Source organism: Apus apus, chromosome 1 (genome assembly GCF_020740795.1).
Source record: "Apus apus isolate bApuApu2 chromosome 1, bApuApu2.pri.cur, whole genome shotgun sequence".
Lineage (NCBI taxonomy): Eukaryota > Metazoa > Chordata > Aves > Apodiformes > Apodidae > Apus > Apus apus.
The window spans coordinates 126427324-126455309 of record NC_067282.1 but is presented as its reverse complement, the minus strand read 5'-3'; the positions used below and the strand labels follow the sequence as shown (position 1 = coordinate 126455309).

The 27986-nt window shown below is 42.9% G+C and overlaps 1 protein-coding gene across 2 annotated transcripts; it reads right to left on the bottom strand.

Annotated features, from left to right (window-relative positions):
* Positions 1–133: 133 nt before the first annotated feature.
* On the bottom strand, positions 134–27071 carry FOXJ2 (forkhead box J2). Of its 2 annotated transcripts, none has more exons than XM_051636050.1 (11): positions 25544–27071; positions 11125–11477; positions 10548–10622; positions 8567–8635; positions 8058–8198; positions 7429–7627; positions 5244–5564; positions 4741–4842; positions 4110–4310; positions 3297–3395; positions 134–2725 (listed from the first exon to the last, which is right to left on the bottom strand). In XM_051636050.1, the coding sequence occupies exons 2-11, from the start codon at positions 11455–11457 to the stop codon at positions 2637–2639; spliced, it is 1629 nt and encodes a 542-aa protein (XP_051492010.1). In that variant the 5' UTR covers positions 11458–11477; positions 25544–27071; the 3' UTR covers positions 134–2636. The 2 variants fall into 2 exon arrangements, with proteins under 2 accessions (XP_051492010.1, XP_051492018.1); XM_051636058.1 differs by having other exon boundaries at positions 7429–7624.
* Between the last annotated feature and the right edge of the window lie 915 nt (positions 27072–27986).

The following is a 27986-nucleotide window of genomic DNA, read 5'->3' as shown; positions in this document are numbered from 1 at the left end:
AAGTTCAAAGAGGTGTGGGCTGTTAATTTAGCAACGTTCACACCCAGATTCTGATTCTAAGGTAAGCCATCAGGAACCGAGCGCACCTGAGAAGGGTCACTGGAAAAAAAATTAAATACTGGCACCAGAAGAGTTAAACCATAAACATTCACTTTTTCTTTTTATTAAGAAAGCATGCACAAAAATAAACTCGTGAGACCACGCCCCTCTCTCCCTGACCACTGACACAAAGCACAGGGGACCACCCCAGGCTGGAGGGGCCTGCCAGAGCCCCTCTTGGGGACAGGGTAGCATCCCGCCCCTCCCTGCAGGCACGGTGTCCGCGCACCCTGCAGAGCTCCACACGCCCACCCTGTGCCTTCCCATCCACTAACAACGCACACTGATTTCAAGGGCAGAGGAACGCGGCTAATTTGCACACTGACCGGCATGTATTTACATATGCAAATGAGGCGCAACATAATATGCGACTTAGGCAAATATGCAAATGAGGAGCACTTGGATACGCAAAACGAGCCATCTTGATTGGTTTATCTTCCGGTGGTGCATTCAGACTTCCACAGGGCCGGCTCTCAGTAACATTCTCTGCAAAGCACCAACTGGCATCTATCAGAGGTTGTCTGCTATGGGTGTCTCTGGTGCCAGCTTCCTACAGAAACCCATCACACGTGCTTCCAGGTTGTATCCTTCTCATCCTTAGGCAGCAGAGATGACAGCTGACTCCATGTTGAAGTTGGCTCTGAGATTCCTCATTTCTCTTGGAAACACTCAATGATGAACTCCCCCCCCACCCCCGCAAACACACACTTAAAGGAAAAAAAAAAAAAGGAAAAAAAAAAAGAAAAAAAAGAAACAAAAAGGTCCCCCCCGCAATACAATTGAGACTCTGTCCACTTCCCTGACAAAGATCCGATTGGTTTACCAATACAGCAAATTTTAAAAGCAATGCTAGTTCCACACCTTCCTGCAATAAGAGTAGAGCTTATTACTCCCCTGCCACAGGTCTGTCAAGCAGCCAGGATATTTCCATCTTGGTTCCCTTCAAACAGGGAATAAGGGCATGGGGCAGGCTTTACAAAATATTAAGAGGAAACAAGAGGTTTGACAGAACAGAGCCATACCAGAAAAAAGGGGAACACAGGACACATCTTTGGGGAGGAGGCATCTCAACACTCACTACTGCTCCTGCACCTTTTCCACCTTCCTGATTTGCACATGCTGACAAAACTCATCCTTCAGGATTTACACTGGATTCCATCACCTCCCCAGCTGAACTGGAAAGGATCTGACTTGCCATCTTGCCATCCTCCCTCTTATACTACACTCTTTGGCTATTTGGTTTAAAAATATGCTCCACTTAATCCTCTCTCTCCTAATGCACCTCTTACAAAAACCACTTAAGAGGGCTCCCAGTTACTTGACCAGAGGGCCCAGCCCCCTGACCAGATGTCCTCTAATTCACCTCCATTCTAATCCTCTTCCTCTTCCCACCATTAGCCCATTCACAAATGGGAACTACTGCCTGAGAATTTCCACCTACACAACAGAACTCCTGTTGCTGGCACTCTCAAATGACAGACAAACACAGTTTCCAAAGAAATATGAAGGACAAAGGGCCATTTAGCAACAGAGCAAATACTGATGGGGAGAAAACTTCCAAATTTGCATATGCAAGTAAAAGCCTCGCCACATATTTTGAAGAAGGGCTGAAGGGTTGTGGGGTGAAATGAAAAGCTCTGGGGAACAGATTTTGCTGAATCCCATGTGACACCCCTGACTGCTTCTTTACCTGATGGGTATGTAGGTTTCACCTGGAGACTGCAAAAGACAGTGTAGAAAATAGGTCAGAATTCCCTCAAAATCTCTCTCAGTCCTCACAGATGGCACTGCATTCTGAAACACAACTCTGCTGAAACACCATCTCTGCAGAAATACTATCTCTGCTACATTCTCCCTTCTCCAAATTCAGGTCTACCCTCCCAGCTCAGCTCTCCCTGCCTCACAGATTACCCTCTCTTTGTTCTTGGGAACTCCTTTCCTTGCTTTTCCTGCTGGTGCGAGAAAGTTCACAGAGCTAAGATGACCCCTCCAGTGTCCCTTTAGCCCCCTGGCCTTTACAACATTTACGAAACAACATAACTATAGGCTCCCCAGGTCCACCAAGCTCTGTCACTCCAGTAGCCAATACAACAGATTCACTGGCCACCTCAAAGGGAAAGAGGGATTGTTAAACGCAAAATGACAGAGGCAGAGAAAGATGCACTCGAGGATTCAGCCTTCAGAGGTCTTTTCATGGCACCAAGGACCCATCTTTCCACCCTCCACAGAGCACCATGCAACACAAAAGAGCCGAACTGATGCATCCGAGGCCACCAGAGGAGAGGGAGGGCTGTGCTCAATTATCGGTAATAATAACAATAATAATAATAAACAAAAGAAGAAAAGGAAGATAAAACAGGACGCAAGGAAGGATTATCTTCGGCAGCATCTTGCGGTGGCTTCTCTGGCGGAGATAGAGAATATATATCTATATACAGGCAAGGCAGGGAGGCTGGGGAGGGTGGTGCTGGCACCATTCATCCCACATCCCCCTCCCACGTCCTTCACAAAGGACGGGCTATCAAGTCTGTAACTCGCTAGGTGATCAAGTCCCAGTCGAAATCATCAGGGATTTCTTCATTGGCGCTTGGAGGAGGCCCTGGAGGCCGAGGGACCAGATGGTGAGCTGAGCCAAAAACAAGAAAAAGAAAATAAAGGAAAAAGAACAGTTAGAATAAAAAAATGTCATGCCTTTTCATGGTGGACCCTTGAGCAAAAGAAAGCACAAGAGATTTAGGTGTTCTCCCTTCCAACAGTCTAACAAACAAGAATACTATTTGGCATTAATTTCTCCGTGTCAGACAGCACCTATCTGTGTCTGTAGGTGGTCTGCTGTGAAATTCTCCACAGCAGCTTATCCAGAAATTAAGTTTCAGCCTCCCCAACCTTCCTTGTAGTTCACTGCTCATCAGGCACAAAGGATTTAATCAACATAAGCTTCTCATGTAAAGTTGCCTTCAAGCAACCAACTGATGGTGAGGCCTAGAAGACAATTTCTGTGAAGCGACAGAAAACCTAAACCTTGCCAGAGCTATGGCAGAGCCCTAAATGGAGGGTCCCCTGCTGTCTGGGCTTCCTCTCTACCCTCAGTGCTCCATTTGATTAGTAAATGCTTTGGGAGAAATACACTAAGGGCTTGAGAACGGGTTCTTTAATGTTCATTGGTATAATATACCAATATTAGAGTCACTACTTACCTGGGCGGTTATATCCTGGAGAGTCCTGGGTGGAAATCTGGTACATAGGAGATGGCCCAGAGAACAGATGGGGAGGCTGGGGCTGACCATAGGAGTTCACTGGGAAAGGAAAAATTAAAAAAAACACCAACCTGTTAATGTTCTGGTCAGCTGCCTCGGCCCTAATTGGGTGGCAGTTCAGCTGCAGAGCAACTCACTCAGACCCACGGGATACTGAGGAGATGTTCAGCTTTTGGGTCCTAACTGCAAGCTATAGCTTGGTCAGGGATCTTGTTCTTGGAACCAGCAGGAGTTTCTCTATTACTGTAAAAGGAGAAAATTTTCATCCAGAAACACAAGCTGGCTCAGTATAATCCATTTAGTTCAGTACTAGATGACACACACCCTCAAAGTTCTGTCAAGACCATAATATAATCTGTGCTCTTCTCAGAGTGCATCGTCCTACTCCTTGTCCAGTCAGTATTTCTCCAACATGGGTGCAAAAACAGCTCCTGCCATCTGGGATAGCAAGATCTCTACTTTGCTATTCCTTTCTGTTGGTCACTGAAAAAAACCACCACAAATGTATTTCTGCCTGGAGAGGTTGCCTGTCACTGGTATTGCATCACATAGTAACAGTCTGTCTATACTACAGACATAGGACATTCCCATTCTTTAAAGCCAGAGGAAGCTGAGCTGCTACCATCAGCTCTGTCAGCCTAGCCCTGAGTTGCTCGCTGCTATGTTGCCTGGCAAGGCAGCAAGTGGTTGAGGATATTCACAGAACTGGACTTTAATTTATGTGTAATTTTAGTCTCTGTCCTAATTAATTACCTTGGTTCATGGATTGCTCCTGTTTGCCACTGTTCAGGGCACAAGAATCAGAGATTCGAGGGGGCTGCTGTGGGCCAACCAGATGAGGGAGCTGACCAGTCTGGGTAAGGAAGTGATTAAGGGAGTCACAGAGGTTGGCAATATGGTGTTGATCCAGCGTCCAGTTCTTTCGTTCAGCCTGGCGCAGACTCTCCATCAGCTCTGCAGGGGAAAAAGGACCATGTCAAAGAGAGCAGCCTGCAAAAGCTTCTCTCTTCTACCCCTAAATCCTACCTTCACCCCACAAACCCAACTTCATTGCTTTGAATCTGTGACCAAACTCCTGGAGAGCTCCATATCTAGGATACTGTATCACTGACTCAGGTAAGGGAGGGAAAGGTAGGAGGGTAAAAATCTCACTTAGCTTTCTGACATATTTTTATGCATTAATTCCCACTACCCCGAATTCCTGCAATCTTAAGTGCTTCAGGGTCTTTAACAGAACCCATGAAGTGGGACACCTAATTTTACAAACAGAAGAGTTGAACCACTGAGAAAACCATGGACTTGACATTGAAAAAAAGATCTGGGCACAGCGCTCACATATTTTAGACTACAGCCCTAGTCACTGAGTCACTAGGCCGACACTGACCTGAGAATTGGGAGTGCTCAATGCTAGACCAGTTCAGACGGTTTACCATCTTGAAGCTTTCCTTCAGGGAATCAATGTTGGAGCACCAATCAGGGGGAAAGGCTGGAATGAAACAGAGACAAGATTAATGCCATACAGACTGACCTTTCCCTTCACCCCTTTATATAAAATTACTGGTCCCTCTTCATCAAAGAACCTGATGCTACAGTAGCTAGAAATACCTTCTCCTCCCTTGGAAGACTGTGTACGGTGCCTCCATTTCCATTTAGCCCCTAACTTTATCCTGCATGCCCAAAAGGAATCTCATAACCAGTGTGGATGTATCCTCCTTTCCTTCAGTAAGGAAGTAACTTCCCTCTCAGATTTCAACCACAATTGGCTTTCACCCTTTTATAGATATACTATAGATACTACTTAGGGAAAGCTCGCTTGTGGAATTTCTGTCTGGGGGCTCCTCACTGCTCCCCTTCCTCCAGCTGTTCTTTCCATCATCCCTGACTCACCAAAGCCAGCATTGTTGATTGAAGCCTGTGACTGCTGCTGCTGCTGCTGATGTGGTGGCTGCTGCTGTGGGTGGGAGTGTGGGTGATGTTGTTGATGCTGGTGGTAGCCTCCATGCTGCATTGGAGGTGGGTGCATGGACATCACTGGTGGAGGACCATAACCTTCACCACCCTGCTGCTTTCCACCTTGGGATGGGCAACCCTCTGGGGTTGGAGTGTGGAGTGGGGGAGCAGCACCCACTGATGAGTGGCCTTGCTGTTGCTGGTACATGTAGTAGTTGTGGTTGGAGGGCTGCATGTCACCAAGGAGAGAAGGGAAACCTGCCGAGTAAAAGAAAGAGGATGGAGCTTTAAGAGCTGCCTCGATCAGACCTCTGCTTAAATTATCCATCTCCAATTTCACACTGCTCATCCTGCTATTTATTACGTTCTTGGAGTGCCCTCTAAGGGCCGCCAACAACTATCACCTGCACATTCACGTGCTGACTGTTGCAGATTCTGTTCCAAAGAAAAAGCTCTACAACAAAGCACCAGCAGGATTTAAACTTACAGTAAGGGTTAAGCACTTAAATTCCTCCCTGACTTTTTCCTATATTTACCAAAGTAACCAATGCGTTCCTGAAATTTCATGCATATGTTGCTTTCCTAGAACTGATCATTAAGCAATTTACAACAACAAAACATTTAGAAAACAGATAACTTGATAAATCTGACTTGCTGTTTCCAAAAGCTCCTTTCAGTTTCCGTCTTTTAAGCAGGTTGGTCAGGAACGTTCACCATTTTTCTCACACAGATCATTAGAAGTCACACATGCTACTGCTTTTGTTCACAGAGCATGTCACATACATCAGAGCTCCTTTATTACTTTCATTCCTCCCCTTACATTGTTGAACCTCTGGGAAAAATCACAGTGAAGGGCACTACATGCCACTAACCTGAGCTAGCCATCTCTGACTTTGAGTTCCCTTACTTTGACCACTCATAAGCCAGCCTCAGTTTTTCACTAGATTCAAAATCAACCCTTAAAGCATCCTACTACTGTGATGGGGCAAAAGGATAAATACTGCCATCCTGACTCAAAAGTTGCCCACTTCCTCAAAAATTTCAAGTTTTCCTGGACTACCTTACAGCTGAAAACCTCAGGAGAGTAAAAAACCAAAAAGACCACTGCTAAGCTTTTACAAACAGAAGCACAAATACCAAAGTCAAGGTTCTTCACATTTTTGTAGCTTGCTCCTTCTACAACATCTCACACAACAGGCTTTTACTAGGAATCTCTAGTGCCAGTACGATAAAAGCAGTAAAAGTAATACATTTTTATTTCACTGAAGCTACAAGTTCAGGAGGCTTCTCCTAGTGCAGCAAACTTTGCCTGCACTGTATGATGCCCGACAGCACAGGTGAGAGGCTTATCTAATAACAGATTCCTATTTACACCAAACTAATATTTAGAAGAGCTTTCAAGGGCAGGAACAACTAACTACGGGAGGTTTTCCTGAAGCGTTTTCCATGGGCAGTATTATTGCGACCTCCTGTGTATTATCCAGCCCCAAGGTATGCAGGGGGGTGGAACTAGATGACCTTTGAGGTCTCTTCCAGCCCAAACCGTTCTACGATTCTAAGATACCTCATCTCCTCCCTGCAGCGACCCTGCCCTCTGCTGGCTGCTTTCTGAGCCCCAGGAAAGCAAGCTGTGAATGGAGCGGTAGGCGCTCTAAGCCTTACTCTCAATTCACAAAGCTCAATTCTCCAAGGCCTTGCACAATCCTAGTTTTAACAGACCTGAGAAATTACTTGGAAAAAATCCACTGCCTACATGTAACAACCCCCCTGCTCTTATGGTTTCTAGCTTAACAGTGTAAATACTTCTCTGACATGCTTTTCTTCAGGACATTTCTCTAGGCTTCTTCCATTTTAGTACTTGCTTTTGAATCAACACAAGGTATTTTTACATCATTATCCTCTTTATTCTGAGATAACGGGAGAAGGGGGGAGCAATACATAAAGGACATGCAGATTTCTTCTCTGCTCCTAGCAGAACTAATTACAGCATGCCAAAGAAGGAAAGTCAGTTTGCACAGGCTCCTAAATGAGGAAAGATCTGAGAGATACCAAGAATAGATCCATGGACAAGACAGTGTGGGCAGATACCTGCCCACCCCACATGACTCATATGGTTACTCACCGTGCTGAGAGGAAGATGATTTCTCCAGCATGGATTTGTAGAGATTTCGGAAGGACCAGCTAAGATCCTGGAAGTTGATCTCAGAGTAGGAGAATTTGAAGTCATGGTTGGCACTGTACAGTGGGGGTGGCACATCAGACCCTTCACGGCCCTGCCCCCCTGCTACAGTAGAGGCAACATCCACAGGTCCTGCACCCTGCTAAGGAGGGTAGAAAAGTAAGGCCTTTAGTTTGTACTAGGCTTTGTAACTTGAGACAGGGATCCAGAGACTAGATACGGGTAGAACATGCACTGGTATTTCATATGACTTAGCTCATCTCTGAGCAAATCTTCACAGATGCCATTTTCCTAGAGGAAAATCAACCACTACCCTCCCTCTGCAGCACACTGGCTCCAGCCATCTAATGCCATTATGCCTTCATCCTTATCCTCATCTGGCCCTTCATTAACATTCACTTCCTCCTGATTTTCTGTCTGTGCAATTTCAGCTTCTTCCCTTCTTTTTGTCTCTGTATCACCGTTTTCATTATTCCCTCTCTTTTCAACATTTTGCTTTTCCATTCATGCACTTGTCCCTCTCCTTTTCCCCTCTTCCCCCCACTGTAAGGCTGTAAGACCCTGCTGCTCACCTGAGTATAGTTGGCAATGGGGGTAGTGCTCTGGAGCGACAGCTGAGGTGTGGCCTCAGGTGGCAAGGAGGCTTCTGTGCTGACTGAAACAGCCCCTCGAGGGCTTTTACTTGCCTCTTGCTCTGGGGAGTCTTGTGGTATCTATGGATGGGGAAGAAAGAGAAAAGGAAAGGAGCAGAAATCATGAACAGATGGAGAACTGAAACTGCAGATGGCAAGCCAGCTTCCCTGCTGTAGAAGTTCAAGGCTTAGAAAAGAGGAGAACTGGGCCTTAGTCACTACAGAGTCAGGATAGAGGACTTTAAACAAGGTTAACTTTGCTACTGAACAGCTGCAACAACAGCCGATCAGCAGGACATACCTGCTAGTTCATTCAGTCCTAGCCTCTGTCTCCCCATTGATACACCCTGCCCCCAAACTGGTACTATAATCTGATGCCAGAAAGAGTCTTGGAACAAGAAGGGAATTCCCCCTCCTGCTCCATGCTCTCTGGAAAGAACAACACTCACGTCATCATCTGGAGGATGCCGCCTCTTGCGAGATATATCTGGACACGTATCTATTGTCCAATAAGAGCCCTGGAAAGAAGATCCATTGGTGAATGCATGATTAAACCAGAGAACTTTCTGAAGCAGGGGATTACTGACTCAAAGAATGCAGCACCAACTAAATAGTAGGACAAGGACCACCCTCCAGAAAATCGGACAACAGAGACTTGGGTGCTGGAAAGAGACTGCTCTCTTGCACTGGGTTGTATTGAACAATGACGTATGATGCTACTGATGGAAGGCAGAATGCTCTACATTTCCATCACTCTGAGACAGGACACCAGGAAGATCAAAGGATGCTCTGAGCCAAACTAGGGCAACATTTTTGGGCCTGAACATCCCCTTTAATACCCTCCTCACAACATGAAATTGTTATTGACTGATGAGAACCAACTCAATGTTCAGACTGGGCAGAGGAAGCTAGAAGGATTGCTCTTATTCCATGCTTGTGAGACTTCACTGTGCCCATCTGGGGGGTTCCCAGTGCAAGACAGACCCTGACATGCTAGAATGCATCCAAAGAAGGGCCACCATGATGGTTAAGAACAAAAACACATTATGTACAAGCAGTTCACATAGAGAGATCTGTTTAGCCTGGACAAGAGGCTAAGGGGATCTAAACCACCATCTTCAACTATGTAAGGAGATTATGAAGAAGACAAAAACCAAACTTCTGTCAAAAATGGACAGCACAAGAATAAGAGGCAATAAACACAAGTTACAGCAAGGGAAATTACAATCAGATATAAAGAAAAAATTATTCACAATGATGGCGGTGCAACACTGAAACAAGTTATCTCCATCTTTGAAAATACTCCAAACTCATGGAAGACCTCAACAACCCAATCAAATTGTCCCAGTCTGGAACATCAGTAAGGGTGCATGTTGACCTTTAGAGGTTCCTTTCAACATAAAATAGTCTGTAATTTTGTCTGTTGTTTTCTGAATCAGTATAAAGAGAACTCTGGAGTGTTATTAGCTCTTTTTAACCTCCTACTGAAATCTGATAAATCAGTGGCAAGCATAGGTCAGGTTTTCATAAACCCAGCCTAACATGCCAATGAACACCCACATAAACACTGAAGTCAGTTAAGATTTCCTGAAATAAGCCATATAATCAATGGAATTTTTGAGTCGTGATCTTCAAAGATACATTACTTCAATTTATAGATGTCACCTGAGCACCACTTTGTCCCTTAAACATAACCTGAAATAAAAGGCCTGTCCAACTGTCCCTTTCTGATAACTTTAGGATGGGGGTGGACAACACAATCTTTATGATTAAATACAGAGCTTCTGGTCCTCACCATCCCTGTTTGCTCGTTTGTTTTTTAACAGTAATAAATCTGCATGCCAAATCTTGGTTTTGTTGGAAATTCCCCTTTACAATTTATATATACTAACAGAGCTTTATTAGCCCTTACTTAGCCAACAAATTCCTAAAATCTTGAGTTTTACTTGTAACTGACTCATACAGATTTGAACTACCCGATGGTGACATTTTATTCCCAACACCAGATGTTTTGCAGTCTAAATAGGTAGTAGTTGCGCACTCCCTTCCATGGATCTTGCCTCCATTAAACCCATGATGTCATGACCAGGAGCCACTATGGTCTTTCATAATAGAACAGATTGGACTAGATCCCCAGGTTACAAATAAAAATCAAGAAACAAAACTGAAGTACATTAAGCCTCATTTTTTAGTTCTTCCAGTATCTTTAAAGTCATCTGAAGATCACAGATAAGAAAAATAATCGCTAAAGCCCTTAAGGTCCCTTCACAAGTTCTCTTCTGTAGCCAAAGTCCTGCGGTAAATCTTACCACAGCTTCCATTTTTGCCTACACCTTAGGTTTCAAATTCCAAATATGAGTTAGAAGGGGCAACCCCAGCTTATTCCCTGCAGTTTTAAATTGCTTGCCCAGGAGCATGCAGATTTCTTACCTTTCCAGGATCATCTCTTGGTCGAGGCACCTTCCGAAAGCATTTATTCAGAGAGAGGTTGTGACGAATTGAGTTCTAATGAGAGATTAAGAGGGACAGGTAAGGGCTACAACAAAAATGTACAGCCTTCTGAGTATGCTTGAAGTGGGTAGAGAAAATAGGAGGATGATGAATACTCAAAAGCCAAAGCCCACTACATATGCCCAGAGCAGAACAGAAGCTGTGGGCAGAAGAGGGATGGATTCCGATTACTAAAATGGGGCTGAGCCACCTATACATCTACAGGTGCAACAAAAATAGTATCAGTGTACAGGTTAGCACTGATGTGAGGTCTAGAGCAGAGGGGAGGGACTGTTTTGTTTTTCCTGGTTGTTGGTTGTGGTTTTTTTGCAGGCTCCTTCTTAAGAAGGACACCACATATACACAATAAAATCCTCAGAGAAAATGGGACTTCTGGCTCTGCATTTTTTCAGGTTGGTCAGCTTAGTTTCACATCTCTAATTTTATTTTGGTCAGTGAGATAACTTTACAGAGAATTAAGAAAGTAAGTCTTTAGTTCAGTGATGCAAGTCCTCACCTTCCAACCAATACCAGCATTTTTATAGTAGGGAAAGTTGTCACAGATCCAACGGTAGATCTCACTAAGCGTCATCTTCTTGGCAGGTGATGAGTTGATGGCATATGTGATCAAAGTGGCGTAGCTGTAACGTGGCTTTCCATCTTGGTGCACTGCAGCTTCATCCTTACTCAGGGTGGCATTGGGATCTGTTGGGGAGCCAGGGGGACATTTTCGGGCAGCTCCTGGAGGTCCTGCTTGTGAGGAACCACCTAATTTTTCAATAGTAGCCCTTAAAGTAAGCTGTGGGAGCCAGTCTATGGAAGTAAGGCTGCTTTCCAGGTCAGAGGCCATGATGCTGGAAGCAGAATTATCTGTGAGGAGAAAGGAGAAGAAAGGGAACTCCTGTGATATGAGCAAGGTAAACCATAAGAACAGAAACATCATTCGCATCCCTCCTCTGCTTCTCCCCCTATCACAAACACCTTCTGTGTGAAGATCATCCTGCTTCACATACCTTATTCACAGCTAGAAAGAACGGGAGGGCCATCCTGGCTGACCATAGCTGGGACAGTGCTGATGGTAACATTGCTAGGACAGTCTTACCCAGAGCATCCCAACTGTTCCCACGTAAAGAACTAAGATCTGTTCAAAGAAAGTGGAGCCTTTTCAGCAACTGTATCACCTTCACTCCTTTACTACATAAGCAATATTACCTTGGGACCCTTCACCAAGATTACCTGTAATCCAGTAGGTTTACTGTGTCAGGTAAGAGGAAAATAATAGCTAAAAGGGAATACTCCTTCATGACATATACAAACCACAATTTAATTGGATCATCTGGAAAAGTTAGGATGGTGATTATCTTAATTTGGGAATTAATTTGGGAAATTAATTTCTCTCTAAGGCCTAGCCTTTCTTTTTGCATCAGGTGACATAATGAATCCTATTCCTTAGAGCTAGGATTACATATCTCATTTTAAAACACCACGATTATGCATAACACTATATATAGATAATTACATGTACCATGTTGAGGTGGAACAGACTATATTAAGCTCATAATAGTTAAAGCTTTGACTACCATAACCCATTTTTCCTAAATATACATTTCATTTTATTGAAATCTTGCTTAATTCACAGTATAACAGGCCCAAATCTGAGACACAAGAACAACTTACTTGTCCAAGGTCACACATCAAGTCTGCCACAGGGTGGAAACAGACTCAAGATCTTTCTTCTCATAAATACTGCATATTTCTCCTCACAAAAAAACCAACAACAAACAAACAAACAACAACAACAAAAAACCACAAAAGAAACAAACAAACAACCCACACCTATCCAACATGGCTAGCACTTGTACCCAGGGTATTCTACTTAAAAATTATTTTATATGAAGAAAATATTTACCAGCATGAACTTGTATGAACTTTTACACTTAACACACAAACTTGTTGCTATCTTTTGTAGTAATCAAGGCAGTAGAAAGATCATAATTCTTCATAATTGGCTGCATCAGTACACTAGAAGCAATCCCTTGAAGCCTGGACTGAGGTAGCTAAGTTTCCATGGCCACAACTTGCATTACTCTGCACTTACTCTTTGCATAAAGAAATTAATAACATCTCAAAGGGCTGGAAGTTTTGAGTCTTTTTTTTTTTTTTTTAAATCAATCTTTTTAGAGGATTAGTGTATACTGTCTTTGAGTATGCTAGTGCATACTAAAGGTAAACGCACAAACTCACATGCACATACTTATGTACACACACATGAAACAAATGAAATGCATACATGTAAGGGAACAGACTGACATGAACATGCTCTGCTTAGGAGAGATTGATCAGCAGACACCTCCCATCAAGTGCATCACTCAGATGAGTGGATCAGACGAGACAGGGAGACACCCATCTGCATGAATACCAATTAGATACTTGTTCTAAAAATAGGTATTTGAACAATAGCACAATGTGGATGCACAGACCCAGGGACAGATGTACTCAGCATTCTGACAAAGAAGCTCCCCATTCTTCCCCCATAGTCATATGCATTATACCTTGCACTTCTGCACTGAAGTGCTCTCACTACACAAAAGCACTTCAGAGTTTACACTGCAGCATGTTTGCATGCACTAAACCTTTAATGCTCATGCATGTGCTCATCACACCTCTTAGGGCTCAAACACCTACACAATATTCCAACAAAATCCACCCCTCAACTACCACTAGCAGTGGCTCCACAGCCTTGGGCTCAGAAAACACCTCCTAACTGCACAGCTAATGCTATCACTCACACTCACATGCAGGCACAGACTGAAAAGTAAAATTGCAGCACTACAGTATCTGTAGTGAGTGGAAATATTTTCCTGTGGAGGAAAGGAAAAGCCCAACTGCTACTAACTTATCTATCTATTCATCTGCCACCCTATCACGTATGACAGTGATGACGACTTGTTATATAGTTAGACAGGCGATCAGAACAGCAAAAAAAGGCTTTCCATTAGCCACCCTTCCTCAAGTTGTTGTCTACTGAATATAGCTCTTTTTGGCTGAATTGATCTTATATCAGATATTTTAAATTAAATTACAGGGGAAAAAAAAAACAACCAACCTATTCCTTGCTGAATTATACAAGATAAAAGCAACAATGTATTTTACTCAGTGGAGATGGACAAATTACTGAGGTATCCATGTAACTGCAACACAGCTACATATGCGTGGTAACTTTACAGGTACAGCCATCACTAAAAGTAGTATTCAACTTGAGAAAAACCAAACACAAAGTATCAGTTGAATGCTTAATTCTGTAAGTGTGCCTCATATAAATGCTAATTTCCACAACACATTTGAAGAACAAATCACTGCATGTGAAGCCATTATGAAATATCAGTAATGCTAACAATAAAAATCCAAAGTAAAATAAATTCAAATTTTCCAGCAACGAGCCACCTTTTTTTATTATTATTTTAAAGACAAGAACAGAAATCAAAGAGATTATAAAAGCCTTTGGCAGACTAAGATACCAATGTGAAACACCAGACATTCAAGAAGCAGAAGAAAACACTGCAGTTTTCACACAGCTTCAGGGTTTTGTCCAGGTTAAGTCAGCAGAGCATTTGGGATGATTTGCTATGTAGTAAAATGTAAGATTGATATGCAACATGCAAATTGTCACACACACAAGCTTTTGTGTATTTGTATTAAATACACTTGCTGGGGGGACAAACAAGGTTAGAATTGGGTCACATTACACCCACATTAAGAATCTGAATACTTTCATTCCCTGGTTTATAAAAATCTTTGACAAGAAAAAAAAATAATCCCATAATCTTAACTAGAAAAATTCTGTGTATACTACATATGCACTAATCACCCAGCACTGAAACAACTATTTTTCAGTAAAATACAGCAGCTCTTTAAGAATATATATGCTGAACAGTAATGTAAGACATAAAGTGAAGACTCAGACCAAATAACAATCACATGGGAAATTTCAAAGCAGTGGAATAAGATATTTTTCCCCAGATTTAAACTTGATCATGTTACTGGATTTGTAAGCCCGAATCCTGGCAATATGGGATCTGTAATAATCAGGCAGAGTGAAAACTTAGGTAAAGTGGCAATTCCAGAACACTATTTCTGCAAAAACAATTTGGTATAATTGGCTACTAAATTATTTGAAAGAATACATGCTATAACATTAATACTTGCTATAATTTGTGCTGCACCTCATTCACCTGATCCAAGCAGTACACCAGTCTGACACTACTTAATAGTACAATAAAACAAGACTGCAGCCAAACCAGAGCAGCTGATGAGTCTTCCAACTTTCCCTTCCTGTTTTATTGCCTGACAAATCTTCTTGCAAACTCCTCTCTTATGATCCCACCCAAAGAAAAAAAAAAAACAAACCTAGTAATGACTAACAAACACATTGAACTAAAATGGAGAGTGTTTTTTAAAAAAAATCCTACGTTAGCAAGCCAGATTTAACTTCAAAAGAAAACAAAAGAAAGTCAAAGACCAGAATTTATAATCTCCCACTTTACATGGTAAATGGTACCTGTTCATGTATTTGGCTGACTTTAGAAACCAAGGGTAAGGTAGCCAAGTCATAACCACCATCAACAGCTGGAAATTGACCACAGTCTCCATTTCTCAAGCCCTAACTAGTTCCAGCACAACTCCAAGTCAAGACAGGTCAAAGAGGTGCAAAAATGACAACCAAGCACTGATCCAAAATTACTATTATACAGACAAGAATCTGTCTGATTCATAAGGAAAATGTATTAATCAGTAAAGAAAATCCTATAATTGAATACCTTTTAATAAGAACTAATTCAGTTGGGGCTAGTAATACTTCACTACAGCTTTCCAGGAAAGCTACTGCCATATTTTGAATATTTGCAACTACCAAATGAAACCTCAGACTGAAAATGCAAGTTCTTCTGTGTATCAGATTGTGATATCCCTAATGCTGGACTGAAGGAATCTGTCCTTTGCCTGCCCTGCTATTTTGCAAATGCTTGCTCTCAGCCAGTCAGAGCTTATCCAAGATTACTTATATATCAGGACTGAAAAAACGTATTAAATGTGGGGAACAGCACTCTAAGGGTCATATTGAATGCAGCCTGAAATACTCTCTGAGGCTGGTCTCAAAGGCTGGCCAGTCAGAATCAGTTATGACTGAAGCAGAGTCACACAATGAATGAAACTACACTGTGCACAGCCTGCAGAAGATGCATATTCTAGAATAAATCTTTATATTTAGTCTTCTATATTTACTTTCACTGTTGCTTTGTTTATTGGTATTTCAATCTGAGAAAACAATCAAAGGAGACTCAACTTAGGTTTCACAACATAAACTTTGAAAAGGAAGAAATGTGCAACAGACTATCAAGCATTGAGAGACGTTGCTGTAGAACACATGAAAATAAGGCCGCTTTGATTTAGGTGCCTGGAACACAGATCCAGTGATGCAACTAATATCCATCTAATATACTCCAGACACACACCCACCTTCTAAGGAATTTAACAAGCAAAAAATCTCAAATGTAACAAACTGGTAAAACAGAACCATTTGACTGCAACCCTTCTGAAACATAAAGGTGAGTGGGATATTAATTAGAGGAAACTGCCTCAAAAAGTAAGGAGAAAAGTAACACACAAGAATACCACATGCTTGGAGAAACAGGCAGCTTCTGCTTTCATGGAAAAAGGCAATTTTAACATACTTGTGGAAGTTATACATGCAAGAAACCTGTATTTTTGTGTCAATACAGAAGGGGAAAAGAATCAATTTTGCTCTCTGGCATGAAGATAAATCTGCCATTTTAAGACGTGCTTTCCCTCAAAAATAAGGAGGTGTGAACTAAGAAAGCAGGAACAGAACAACTAAAAATCTTATCTCCTCTAAGCAGACATCCTCCCTCAGAGATATTTGTTTCATGGAAGAAATGAGAAAAAAAGATACTAATAACCTGCACCATCTGAAATTGCTATCCATAATTTTTGTAACTACTTGTGAGAAACCTTCAGGAAATGTTTACATTTCTGGAATCAAATCCAGAAGGAAGAGAGAGGCTGCAAATCCAGAGGAAGAGAGGTTTCATAAAATGAAACTTAACCTGGAAGGAGTGGTAGGTGTCATGTTAGCATATCAGCAAACCAAAAGAAAAGCACTGCAGTTTGAAAGTACATTTCTGTCTGCTGTGCCATACGAAGGGAGGAAAACCAATCTCTGGGGTTAAGAGAAGAAAAATTGTCATACCCTAGAACCCTGTTTCCCTTCTTTGGGAGCACAAGAACAAGGCAAAAAACAACTTCCCAATAAACTATAGGCTTTCAGATGTGGTAACAGGGGACACACACAGTTCTCACTAGTCATGCACCACAAAGGAAAAAAGAATTCAAGCAGAGGAAGTTACTGTCACCTAAGAGCATGCAGCGTGATATCACCTACACGAGTATGAACTGCCACAATCTGTGCCTGTCCACAGTGGTCTGACTCAGACTACTCAGTGTGCAAGATAGGAGGGCTTTTGTGTAAAAGAACACAGGTGCTACAGTAATTAGGGCATTCTGCACTGGAAATCTGCTAAAAGTTACAACACATCAAGATGGTACAGAAAAATCAGTTAGAAGATGAAAACTTTCAGACCATGTATAGCTTAATATAAATCATTGGAGTAATTGTTTTAATTAAATTGTTACACAGATATGGTTTTCCTTTAACAAACAGAATTCTCAATAACATAGGGTTCATATTAAGACTTGAGGAAAAATAAAAAGAAAACAATTTTGTTTTCATAATTTTTACTAATGACACAAATATAAGAACATATTTAACACAGGACTTTTCAATTCCCTCCATTTTGTAAAAGCTACACAAGCAGGGTATAATTTTGTATTTTTAATTTAGTGAATGAACAGCAATGACTGTGCATGCATTCTTGGTACTAATGAAGCATGAAGTCTTGGGGGGACGATAAAGTCACCAAAACCCCCATGTTGGAAGAGCATCAGGATCCAATTCCAAAAGCAATTATGTACTAGTTTTGTACAAAACTGACAAAATGGTACAGTTTACAAAACCTGAACTGCTTATTTAAACATATAAATAGATGGCATTACAGCCAAAGTCTAAAATATTCTCATGTCAAGGGATACAGTAACTTTACAGGCATAAAAGGGTAGGATCAAACATAGCTAGTGCCTTGTCAGATTTTAATAAAACAAACAAATCAAATATTTTTGTTGTCTGCTATATAAACAAGCAGCAAAAATGCAGAGAGAAATACTACACAAATATTGCAGAGACCCCTCAGACAGTCTGAAAATATGTGTTCAAAGTTAAGATAAGTTTGCTTATTTATGGTGCTGCGTAAGTGAAAGCGGGGAATACAAAACACGTGTCAAAAGAAACAGCACATTATATTGAGAATACTGGTATGCCTAAAATACATTTGAACTGAATAATATTTTCTTTGTAATAAGACTACTATAAAATATTTATTCTAATAATAAGCCAAATGTTCCATGACAACCCTCCCAATAACAGATTTGAAGTAAAAAGTAAACCAGCCACTTTGAAGAATCACAATGAAAATATTTCTACCACAGTGGAAATGTCTCTACAGTGCCTCTCCACCCTCAGTACCACTACGCAGTATTTTACCATTGCAAGTAAAAGATGTAATTCTAAACATATGCCAAGGTAGGAAAGAGAAATCTTTGGCATCTGCTTTAAGAATAGTAACAGAATAATTGCTCTTACACTGAGAAAGGTAGTGGGTATTGCTTTTGAAATAATTCAAATTTATGAGCACATATCTGGAATTTAATTTTCCCTTGGAAACCAGGAAGTCTTTGGTAGAGAAACTATCTCAGAGAAGGTATTTCCCATAGCCTTGTGGGAGCACAGAGGTTGAAGAGAAGGATTTCCATTTTAGCTGCCTACCAGAATAACATTCGGCAGTCAACCTTCAGTACAGGATATGTAAACACTGATATGATAGCCAGATTGTATCTCTGAAATTAGAGACATCAGAAGTAGTTCAACATGCAGAATATCTTTCTCAGATCTTCACATCATTGCAAAGATAGGCACAGAAACCTAGGTTAAAAGAATGCAATATGGACTTCTAAATGAAAGCTGTATTCTTATTCCCCTTAAAAAACTGGTCAATCACTGAAAAATTACTGCTAATCATGTGTTTTAATAACAGTAATACTACAAAGCTTCTACATGACAGCTCTCAGGGCTAAATGAATGGCAGCCAGCTAGAGTGAAAACTAAAATCTGACTGCAAGTGGTCAGAACCTGTTCACCAAAGGCTGAACCACAGAAAATAGATGAGTTAATATCAACTCTGCAGTAGCTGCTGAAACAAGCCACAACCCATTCCATCCCACCTGTGGAAATGGGTATCAAGCACCAGCAAGAATTATGTACTGAATTCACAGAAAATAAGGAAGTTTGTATCAAGTGAAGACTAGTTGTAGACCACGTGGCCAAAACGTACATATGCTCCAGAGTTAAGATTACAGAAAAGCCTATTAGAGAGGAGTTTGGAAGCAACGTGCATCTGAAATTGAAGAATGATCAGAAGAATGAAGTAACACTGTGTGAAGATCATAAATTAGGTCTCAGCTGCTCTTTTAACATAATTCCTTTTCACTGTTCTGTTAGCTGTTATTCTGAATGAAAGCTACTGAACTGCCTTCCAGGAGACAAAACACAGGACAATCCCTAGCCAGGCTCACAACTTGTAAAGATCTGTACCAAGCTTGAAGGTCAAGAGGATTCAGAACCACACTAGCAAGAAACATACACCCATTAACAGTTTCTTCTAGCTTAAAACACTAGCATTGCTACTTGGCTTCCTGCATTCTACTAAAAAAGTGCTTCATTTAGTGTATCATCCTCAAACTAAATCTTCTGTTCATTACCTACTGGATACTGAAAGAAATCCCTTTCTTCCACACACATACTTGCCACTGATGCCACCTTGCAACTGCAAGTAAATACTGTTCTGCTCCAACCCTGACCTTCCTAGTCTTTGAGATGTGGTGTCTTTGCTTATGATGATCTTTATTTACATTTGTAATCATCCTTCTTTACAGAAGGAGTCAGGGAGATGGGTACATGTAACACAGCTACCTCTGATTATCAGGTAGACCTTTTGAATAATTTTCAAATATGCAAATAAGTAGTTTCCAGAGTCTGGCCTCTATTGGCTGGCAATTTTCCTGTATGTATCAAGGTATGAGTCAGCTGAGGAAGAATGTGAAGAGATGCTCATGCAAGAAATGGAAAAGCACAATGTCATGCTTGTGTTGCTGGCAAAGCAAAGGACAACGCAGCAAGAGAGAGTGACAGACAGAGAAGAAACAAATGTGAATGCCCCTTAGAGTAAGTACAAGAAGCTGGAACCTTATGTGGGTGGATGATAGCCAACAAACAGGTTTGTCAAGGAAGAGATGGCAACATGTTGAGAAAACACGCAGGGAGGACAGCTTCAGTAACTGTCTTTAACAAGACAAGAAGGCAACACAGTTGTCAGAGGCCAGCAAGAATAGCTAGCAGTAACCAGGATAGTAACTAAAGGGGAAAGCAAAAGGGTTATCCAAAGAAACTAAGCAAGAACCAGCGGGACATTCAGGCTATGAAACTGGAAGTTTCCCATCCTGTACATGCATAACAAGAAGAGTGCGAGAAAACCCATGTTACAGGACCCACTGTGGAGGCTCACAAGAGAGGAAAGCAGGAAACAAAAGGTAATCTCAAAGGAACTTTCTGGAGTTCTATCTTGGCCTCAGTAGTCTTAAACTTGTGGCAAATAATTTTGAAAAGATGCTAAGGTAGTATGCCAAGTACATTAGTATCACTGGTATGAAGGAGGCAAAGAAAAACAAGTAAAGGTGGGTCTTTGTGTCTAACTTACGAAAAACATAAACAGAGGAAGGTAAATAGCTACGTGCAGAATTTACTGAATGAATGACTAGAACAGTAGGAGGAAAACCAGGAATATACTGACAGAAGAGTCAAGGGAGGACAAGACTTCAAGACTGGATATGATCAAGTGTCAAAAACAGCAGGGAAGCCAAGAAGGATGAAGATGGAAAACAGACCCTGAGACCTGGCCAAGAAAAGGTCATTAGACATCGTAGAAGAAGCTTCAAGGGACTTGGAATATCCATACTTAAGTCAACTTAAAGAACAGTTCTAGACTGCAGATATGGCACAGGATCTTTCAGTTTTGGAGTCATAGGTCCTTTCATTAAAAAAAAAAACAAAAACTTGTGGCATCATGCTTTCACTGTTTCTCAATGCCACAAAATATAGAGGTTGTGAGTTCAATATCCCATTGTAACTAAGGTAATCAACAGCAAAAAGAACAGCTAGCCTTTATAAATTGTTTTTCATCCTTAACTTTGGAACTTTTGCAAAAGATCAATAGCCTATTCCAGAAAAAATGGGAAGTCATGCATGGAGAAGCACATAGCCAAGGTCAGACAGCAAAGGAGTAGCAGAACCAGGCAGAGGCCTCACAAATCCCAGAACAGTTCTCTACAGTCAAAGCTTGCCTGCTTTGCTCAGGTAGAGATAAAGTGAATTTCAGAGGTAACTGTTTCAGCAGCTTGTTTATTTTTATCTGCAAGTTCCTGATGGGGAGGGAGGATTGGTTTCATTTTAGTTAACAACAGGATTTTTTGAGAAAATGAGAATTCAGAAATTTTGCTCCTTTAATTTGTGACCACAAAAAGGTCAGATTCCTTCCCAACTATTCAGCTTTGAACTTTTAACAGTAATTACATATTTCTGCTATAATCAGCCAGTCTTTATACAGCAAAGAACATAAACAAAATTTGAATTGCTAATTGTAAAAAACAAAAAAGCAAATATTTTTTTCCTTGAGGTATAAAAGCTCTTGCTCCTCATCTCTCCCTCATTACTCAGTCTCTCTTATACATAAAACAGGGCCAAAAAAGAACACACATTCCCTTATTTCATTACTTCCTATCAAGTAAACTGACCAGCTCAGAAAGACAAGGAATGAGATACTGGGCCCTGCACAAATAGTTCACCACAATTTTCAAACCCAAGATCCTGAAGTGCTGGAAGGAATCAAAAAATATAATGCAAGGTATTCTAATCAACTAAAATCCAGCTGTTCCTGAGGAAAGGAAGAGGACAGGGTAGAAAGGAGGGTGGGAGAATGAATGAGTCAGATGGATTATGGAGACAAACTGCCATTCCCCTGTCTAGCAGAACCGGATATTTTCAGAGGAACAAAATTCTATTTATTATATAAAAAGAACAGGTTAGTTGACATAACCTCAGATAAAAAATATAACCTAATGAAAGCCAAACCAAGAACAGGTGAAAATACAGGTGTGGAAATAAGAGCAGGACCTGAGATGTAATAAGGAAGGATTACTGCCAGTGAAGAATCCTAGAGACTAGATTAGATGAAGGATGCTTGCTTGATGAAGAGAGAAGCAGCATTTTAGACTTATAGGACCACAGGACAAAATGCCAAAGGGACAGCTTGGAAAATGAGATGCAAAGAGCAGTTCAGAGAGAACTGGGAGGAGGAGTGGAGTGTAGAAGGAAATGACAGTAAAGTAGGCGGGGTGGAAACATACTGGTCCTTAAAGGTGCAGGAGAGGAACCTGACTGTGACATGATGCTAGGAAGCCCTGGACAGGATTCAGAAAAGGGTTCACAAAGCTTGGGAACTAACAAAATCTGTGCATCTACCTTTAAGGTCACAATTCCAAGGTTCATAATAGGATGGGGTAGAGGATGGGGCAGGTCAAAGACAGAAAGATAAAAAGACAGCCTAACCCAAATCCTGGCAAAGCAGCACAGGTCACAACATTAAATCAGTTCTGTTGCAAGGCATCCAGTTTTTGAAACGTTCTGAGTATTTTACATTTTCATTTCAAACTTAAAATGAAAACTCCCATTTAATTAATTGTGAAAATAATGCAGCATGCTTGCTCTCTCTCAGTAATACCCATCCACAGACTCGTGTAAAATGAAATAATCATCTCAGTCCTGCTCTTAAGGGACAGCTGTCCATATCACAGTTGCCTTGAACCACACCTCCTGTCTAACACTTGAAGGGACAAACATCCAAACTGTGATGCAGAGTGAATCTCCCACTATACAGAAGTCAGCTGAAGTTTAGGGGAGGAGGCAGTAGGCAAAGATACCTGTAACTCTGGGGTAAGAAAAAACTTATCCAGAAACACCAGAATTCAGCTGTATTTTAAAAGCAGTGGGAGGAGGCAAAAGCAGGGGTGGCAGGGAGAGGGTGCAGAGGAAGGAAAGTACTACATTAGTACAGACAATCCTGTCTCACACCAGGAAATTATATCAAAACTCCTCAAACTGTTTATTGTATTTCATTCCAACTGTTCTGACTCTTTATTCTACCCTAGAAACTTGCCTACAGAACCAGATGTCAAGATAAAACCCAAGAACCTACAAAACACATACTTCAGCATTAATATGACCTCATGATCTTTCAGTAACATAATCCTTTTCCCGTAACTCTCTAGACCTTCTCATTTCATTTTACTTAAGGGCTTGATCTGAGAAATGCCACACACAGTTCTCAGATGGGAGGGGAGTGCACATAGGCCAGGATCAGACTGCTTCAACTTCAAAAGTCAACTTTTGGAAGCCTGAATGTCCAAATTTAAATTTACAAAGCCATACATACATAAGTGTCTCTTTATTAAAATGTTGAAGACTTAATTGCTTCTGTTGAAGTCAAACTCTGTGTTCCTGGGCACCTAGAAAAGTCAGGCTATTTGCTTAGGTATCTACATGTGGTTTTAAACTCTAATTTTAGGTGTTCAGGTTTAACATTCTTAATGTAAACTCTTACAGGCATAGCACTTTCATTTAAATGTGTCTGTAAAGTAGCTTGCACTTTTATGAAGATTAATAATACACTCCCTTTTTCTTCTATGAACACTTTTGTATGAAATAAATGGTGCAGAACAGCTGCAGTATTCCACCTCAGAGGAAGATGCATTTTAGCCTGTGATAAACATTTGATGTAAATACCAACATCCCACTGAAGAGCTATGCTCTCTGAAAATTATGCTCTTCCTTAAATTCATCAGTATGTCCTAGTTTTTCTACAGTTGTGTTTTAGACTACGAGATCTTCAGAGCAGAGGTTATCTTAATTTTGTGTCCAAGTCAGCACTGAATGCCCTGTCAGCGATTAACAAATAAATTACAATTACGTGACAGCATGTGACTTTCAGCCTTGTGTGTCTGTCATGAATATTCAAAGCTCAGACTTTAAGACAAAAATCTTAATCTTTATCATTAACAACAACAAAAAAATTATATGCAGAAAAATAATTGTTGTGGGAGAGCAGAATTTTGTAAGTCTGGTATACATATTCTGTAAAGTGTCCAGGCATCCCTCAGAGCCAAAAGCACTTGAAAAATGTCAAGTTGTTAGTGTGAGGAAGGGGGCAGCACGAGGTAAATCAACCTCAAAAGCATGACAAGTCAGTTACCCCCTTGAATGTACAAAGGCCAAAATGCCTCTGTTATGTCTTCCCTAGTGCTAGGTAACACAGCTGTGCTGAACAGGCTGATTGTATAACTATAGGACAACAGGTAGGAGGGCATCTAACAGTACCCCCAGAACATATGTATGCTTCATGATTCAGCCTTCTCTTAGGAAGAGGCACCTTCTGAAGCTACAGATCTGTCAAAATTCACTGCCAAAATGGGGACTCACTTTGTAGGGACCTGGCATCTTTTGTCTGATCTTGCTAGCAAATAATACCAAGGAGTTCCTCCTTCAGGGACTCCCTGTTAACCACTGTGGATTCCAGAAAGGTTCCTGTCCTGGCCAAGGACCCTTTGATCTTGATTTCCCCACTGCTATCTCACTGGAGAACTGAAACAGCAGTATTTCAGGTGAGATACCCTTTCCTTAGGCATGATTCTTCTGCTACAGGAATCTGCTTTGATTTAATTTGAGATGAAGTCTCCCTTAGACTTGATTGCTCAGGAAATCACGATGTTAGTGCCAGAATATTCATTTCTGACTGAAATTAACCGCCTCATTTAAAAAAAGCAGGAGCTTGGCTCATCAAGGCATTAGCATTCGGATTCACATTCCTAGCCCCTGAACACAGCATAAAACAAAGATGAAGACTGGTGGCAACAGAATGGCCTCTTTTGGCTTTCAGAGCAGGTTCCACCAGCACTGTCACGATTTCCATTCCCAGTCCCCTGTGCACCACAGAATCCATTCTCAAGGACACCCTCTCCAGAATTCATCCCACAGCCTCTAGGTACATTAGGACACACATCTTGGGAGTCCTAACACTGTACTTTCAGCTCCCAAGCACCGTGATGTCTGCAGTGCACATTGATTTTATTCCCACAGTTACGAGCATAGTAGGACCCACATGGAGAACAACTGACATTCCAACCCCATAAGTGCATCCTTGGACACTAGAACTACAAAACCCTGTTCCTGTCCCCTCAACACTATTTTTGGCCAGCATTATCCTTCTCAATGACCTTTAAATGACAGAAATTAATTTCACACTGGTGATGATAAAGGCTGAGCCTAGGAGGAATACACCAGTGAAAGGAAGTAGAAGAAAAAGGGCTGAGAGGTTTCTTAAAATGAAATAGGGCTAAAGCTCCCCCCATAAGCTAAGTAGCGAGAGAACGAATCAGGTAAATTCCGTATCACACAAGGAGGCTAAACATGAGAGATGGAGAAAGACACAGAAAAAGAACACTGTGGAGAGGTTCAGGAACAGAAAAAGAGCAAAAAGATTAAAAGGAAAGCAGATACAGTGAGAGAAGAGACATGGAAAGCAAGGACAGAAGTCGAAAGAGAACAGCTAGGAATAGAGAGGTGATACAATGTGGTCACTCACTCTGTCTGGAAGATTTTCAAGAGGAGGTGGGTTATCTTCAGTGTTGATTTCCGGGGTGCTGCCCTTCACACTCCTCTGAGACCCATCATCAGAGCGTTGCTGTCAGCTGTTCCAAGAGCTTCTTGGAGAAATATTTTGAGGGCAAAGGGATTGTGGGTGAAATCAGGATCTCGAGTATTAAAACAATCTGTTTGGGATTGTCAGTATCCTAAAACTGCTGGTTTTAGCCCAGGATGGAGATTGTCTCTCCTTTTTGGCAGCTAACTACTGAAGGGGTGTTTCCCTTGGTAGACAGCGTTTCACTGATTGTCAGATTGCTTCAGAGATCAATTTCCCCAGTCTCTCTACCTGTAAATCTCTACTCTCTTTCCTCTAGGTGCACTTTGTCCTTAAGGATGGGCAATTTTTTTCTGAAAAAAATCTTGCTATCTTTGTGGATATTATGAGCAAAATTTGCCTTTTCCTTTCCCAGTAATTGGGAAGTGTGTCTTCTCTCCTTGCACAGGATATTTGAAGAAAACCCTCTCGGGGCTGGAGGATGTAGGATCTTTCTTGGGATGAAGAAGACGAGGTCAGTATTGGAAATTATATCTCCAGTGGTTAAAAACAACTGGAAAAATATCTAAATCTGCCTCTGCTTTCTCTCCCTTGTTTTGCTTTCTCTGCTGCCTGCTGAGCAGATGTAAATAATTAAAATTACTAGGTAAGCATCTGGAGCTCCTGCTTATTTCTGTCTTGGGGACTGCCTCTCTTGGGCATATGGGGTTTCTTCTGTGGACTCCCCTGTTGCTATCTGATCTGGGGATGAGCAAGGTAAGGACTGTATCCTCTGCGTGGGGGAGGAATTTTCTCAGGAGCAGGGGGGAATAGGTAAGGGTTATTCTCACAACCCTCAGGAACTGGGGTCTGAGGACGCCTCTCCCCCAGACAACTACTGAGGGAGCTCCAGGAGGCTCTATTCCACAGAGAGGAAGAGCAGAACTGCTTCTAGATAGTTACCAGGGCTTGGTACCAGGGGCCTCTGCCCACCCTTGGCTGGTTCGTTAGCGGGGAAGGGGGCAAGCGCGAAGCTCCCCCGCCAGCTGCGGGGAAAGGGGCTGGCGGGCGGGGGTGGCGAGGGGCCGCTGGGGCGTCCCCCCCGCCGGGAGCGGGGCTGCCTAACGGGGGTGTCCCCTCACGGCTACGGATGGGGCGGGGGACGGCGGGCAGGGTCTCTCGCTCCCACCCCGGCAGGCTACGGGGGTGTCCCCCCCACCCCGGCTGCCCGGAGGCTGTCCCTGGCTTCCCCCCAGGCCCCAGCTCCTCTCGCCCGGGCCCGGCTACCACGGGAGGCCGCGGCGGCTTGGCGGGCCTGCGCGGGGCTGAGCGGCCGCCTCCGCCGCCTTCCGCCGGGCCTCGCCTTCGCCCCCGGAGGGCTCCCTGCGCTCTGCTGCGAGAGGCCCCGGCCGGGCGGCGCTGAGTCCCTCCAGGCCCCGCCGCTCCCGCGGCTGCTGCTCCGGCTGCTCAGGGCTGCGGCTCCACTGCAGGCCCCGGCTCCTCCCCGGCCGCCGCTCCGCCTCCCCCAGCTCCCCCGGCCGCGGCCGCCCCCGCCTTCCCGGGTTAAGGAGGCGCGGGGCTGCGGGAGCCGCGGCTGCTGAGCGGCGCCGTGCCCGCTGCACCCGGCGGACGAGCAGGCCGGCTGCGCCCAGGGGAGCCTGCCTGCCCGTCGCAACGAGCCGCGGGCCTGCCCCGGCCCCTCTGCCTCGCCCCGGGGGCTCGAGTCAGCCCGGCGGTGGCAGCCGCCCCGGTGGGCCCTCGCCCCTCCGGCCGCCCCCGGGGCCTCCCTGCGGCAGCCGCTCGCCCACCCGCGCCCCTCTCCTCCGGCCCCGGGGCGCTGACCTGCGTGGCTGCTCCTCTTCTGCCGGCCAGGCAGGGGTGGTGCCCAGCTCCAGCCCAGAGGGCTCAGAGCCTCCTGCCCCCCAAAAATGCAACTCTGCATCCCTGGTAATCTTCCCGCATGCCTTCTGTTTGTCAATAACCTATTGCAGTAACATCTCCGTAGCTTCAGAGACGTTTCTGCTGCAACCCCCTTCAAAGTCTCATTGCTGTCTCTCGAACGTGTTACAACCAGTCAAAACCATGTAGAAAACCTTGTGAATTACATAGAGTTGTCTCGCTTTCAGCCAGTTGGCTGAAAACTGGGAGTCTCCTGTTGCCATGACATCCTAGAGGGAAGGGATGCCATCTAGAGGGACCTCGGCAGGCTGGAAGGTGGGCCAGGGCCACTTGCCCACCAAGTTCAACACGGAAAAGTGCAAGGTCCTGCACCTGGGTTGGTACAACCCCAGGCACAAATAGGCTGGGGGTGGGAATGGCATCATTGTACATCAAAAGGGACTGCGAAGTAAATGAAATAGATCAAATACTCCAAAATGTGTGTGTGAGAAGGAACAGCCACTGCCTG

Bases quoted from the DNA above. Each gene is read 5' to 3' on its own strand.
- FOXJ2 (XM_051636050.1), bottom strand. From the start codon at position 11,457: ATGGCCTCTGACCTGGAAAGCAGCCTTACTTCCATAGACTGGCTCCCA. The intron at 10,623-11,124 runs GTGAGGACTTGC...ATCTCTCATTAG, and splicing joins ATGCTGGTATTGGTTGGAAG to AACTCAATTCGTCACAACCT. The intron at 8,199-8,566 runs GTGAGTGTTGTT...CCCCATCCATAG, and splicing joins GGCATCCTCCAGATGATGAC to ATACCACAAGACTCCCCAGA.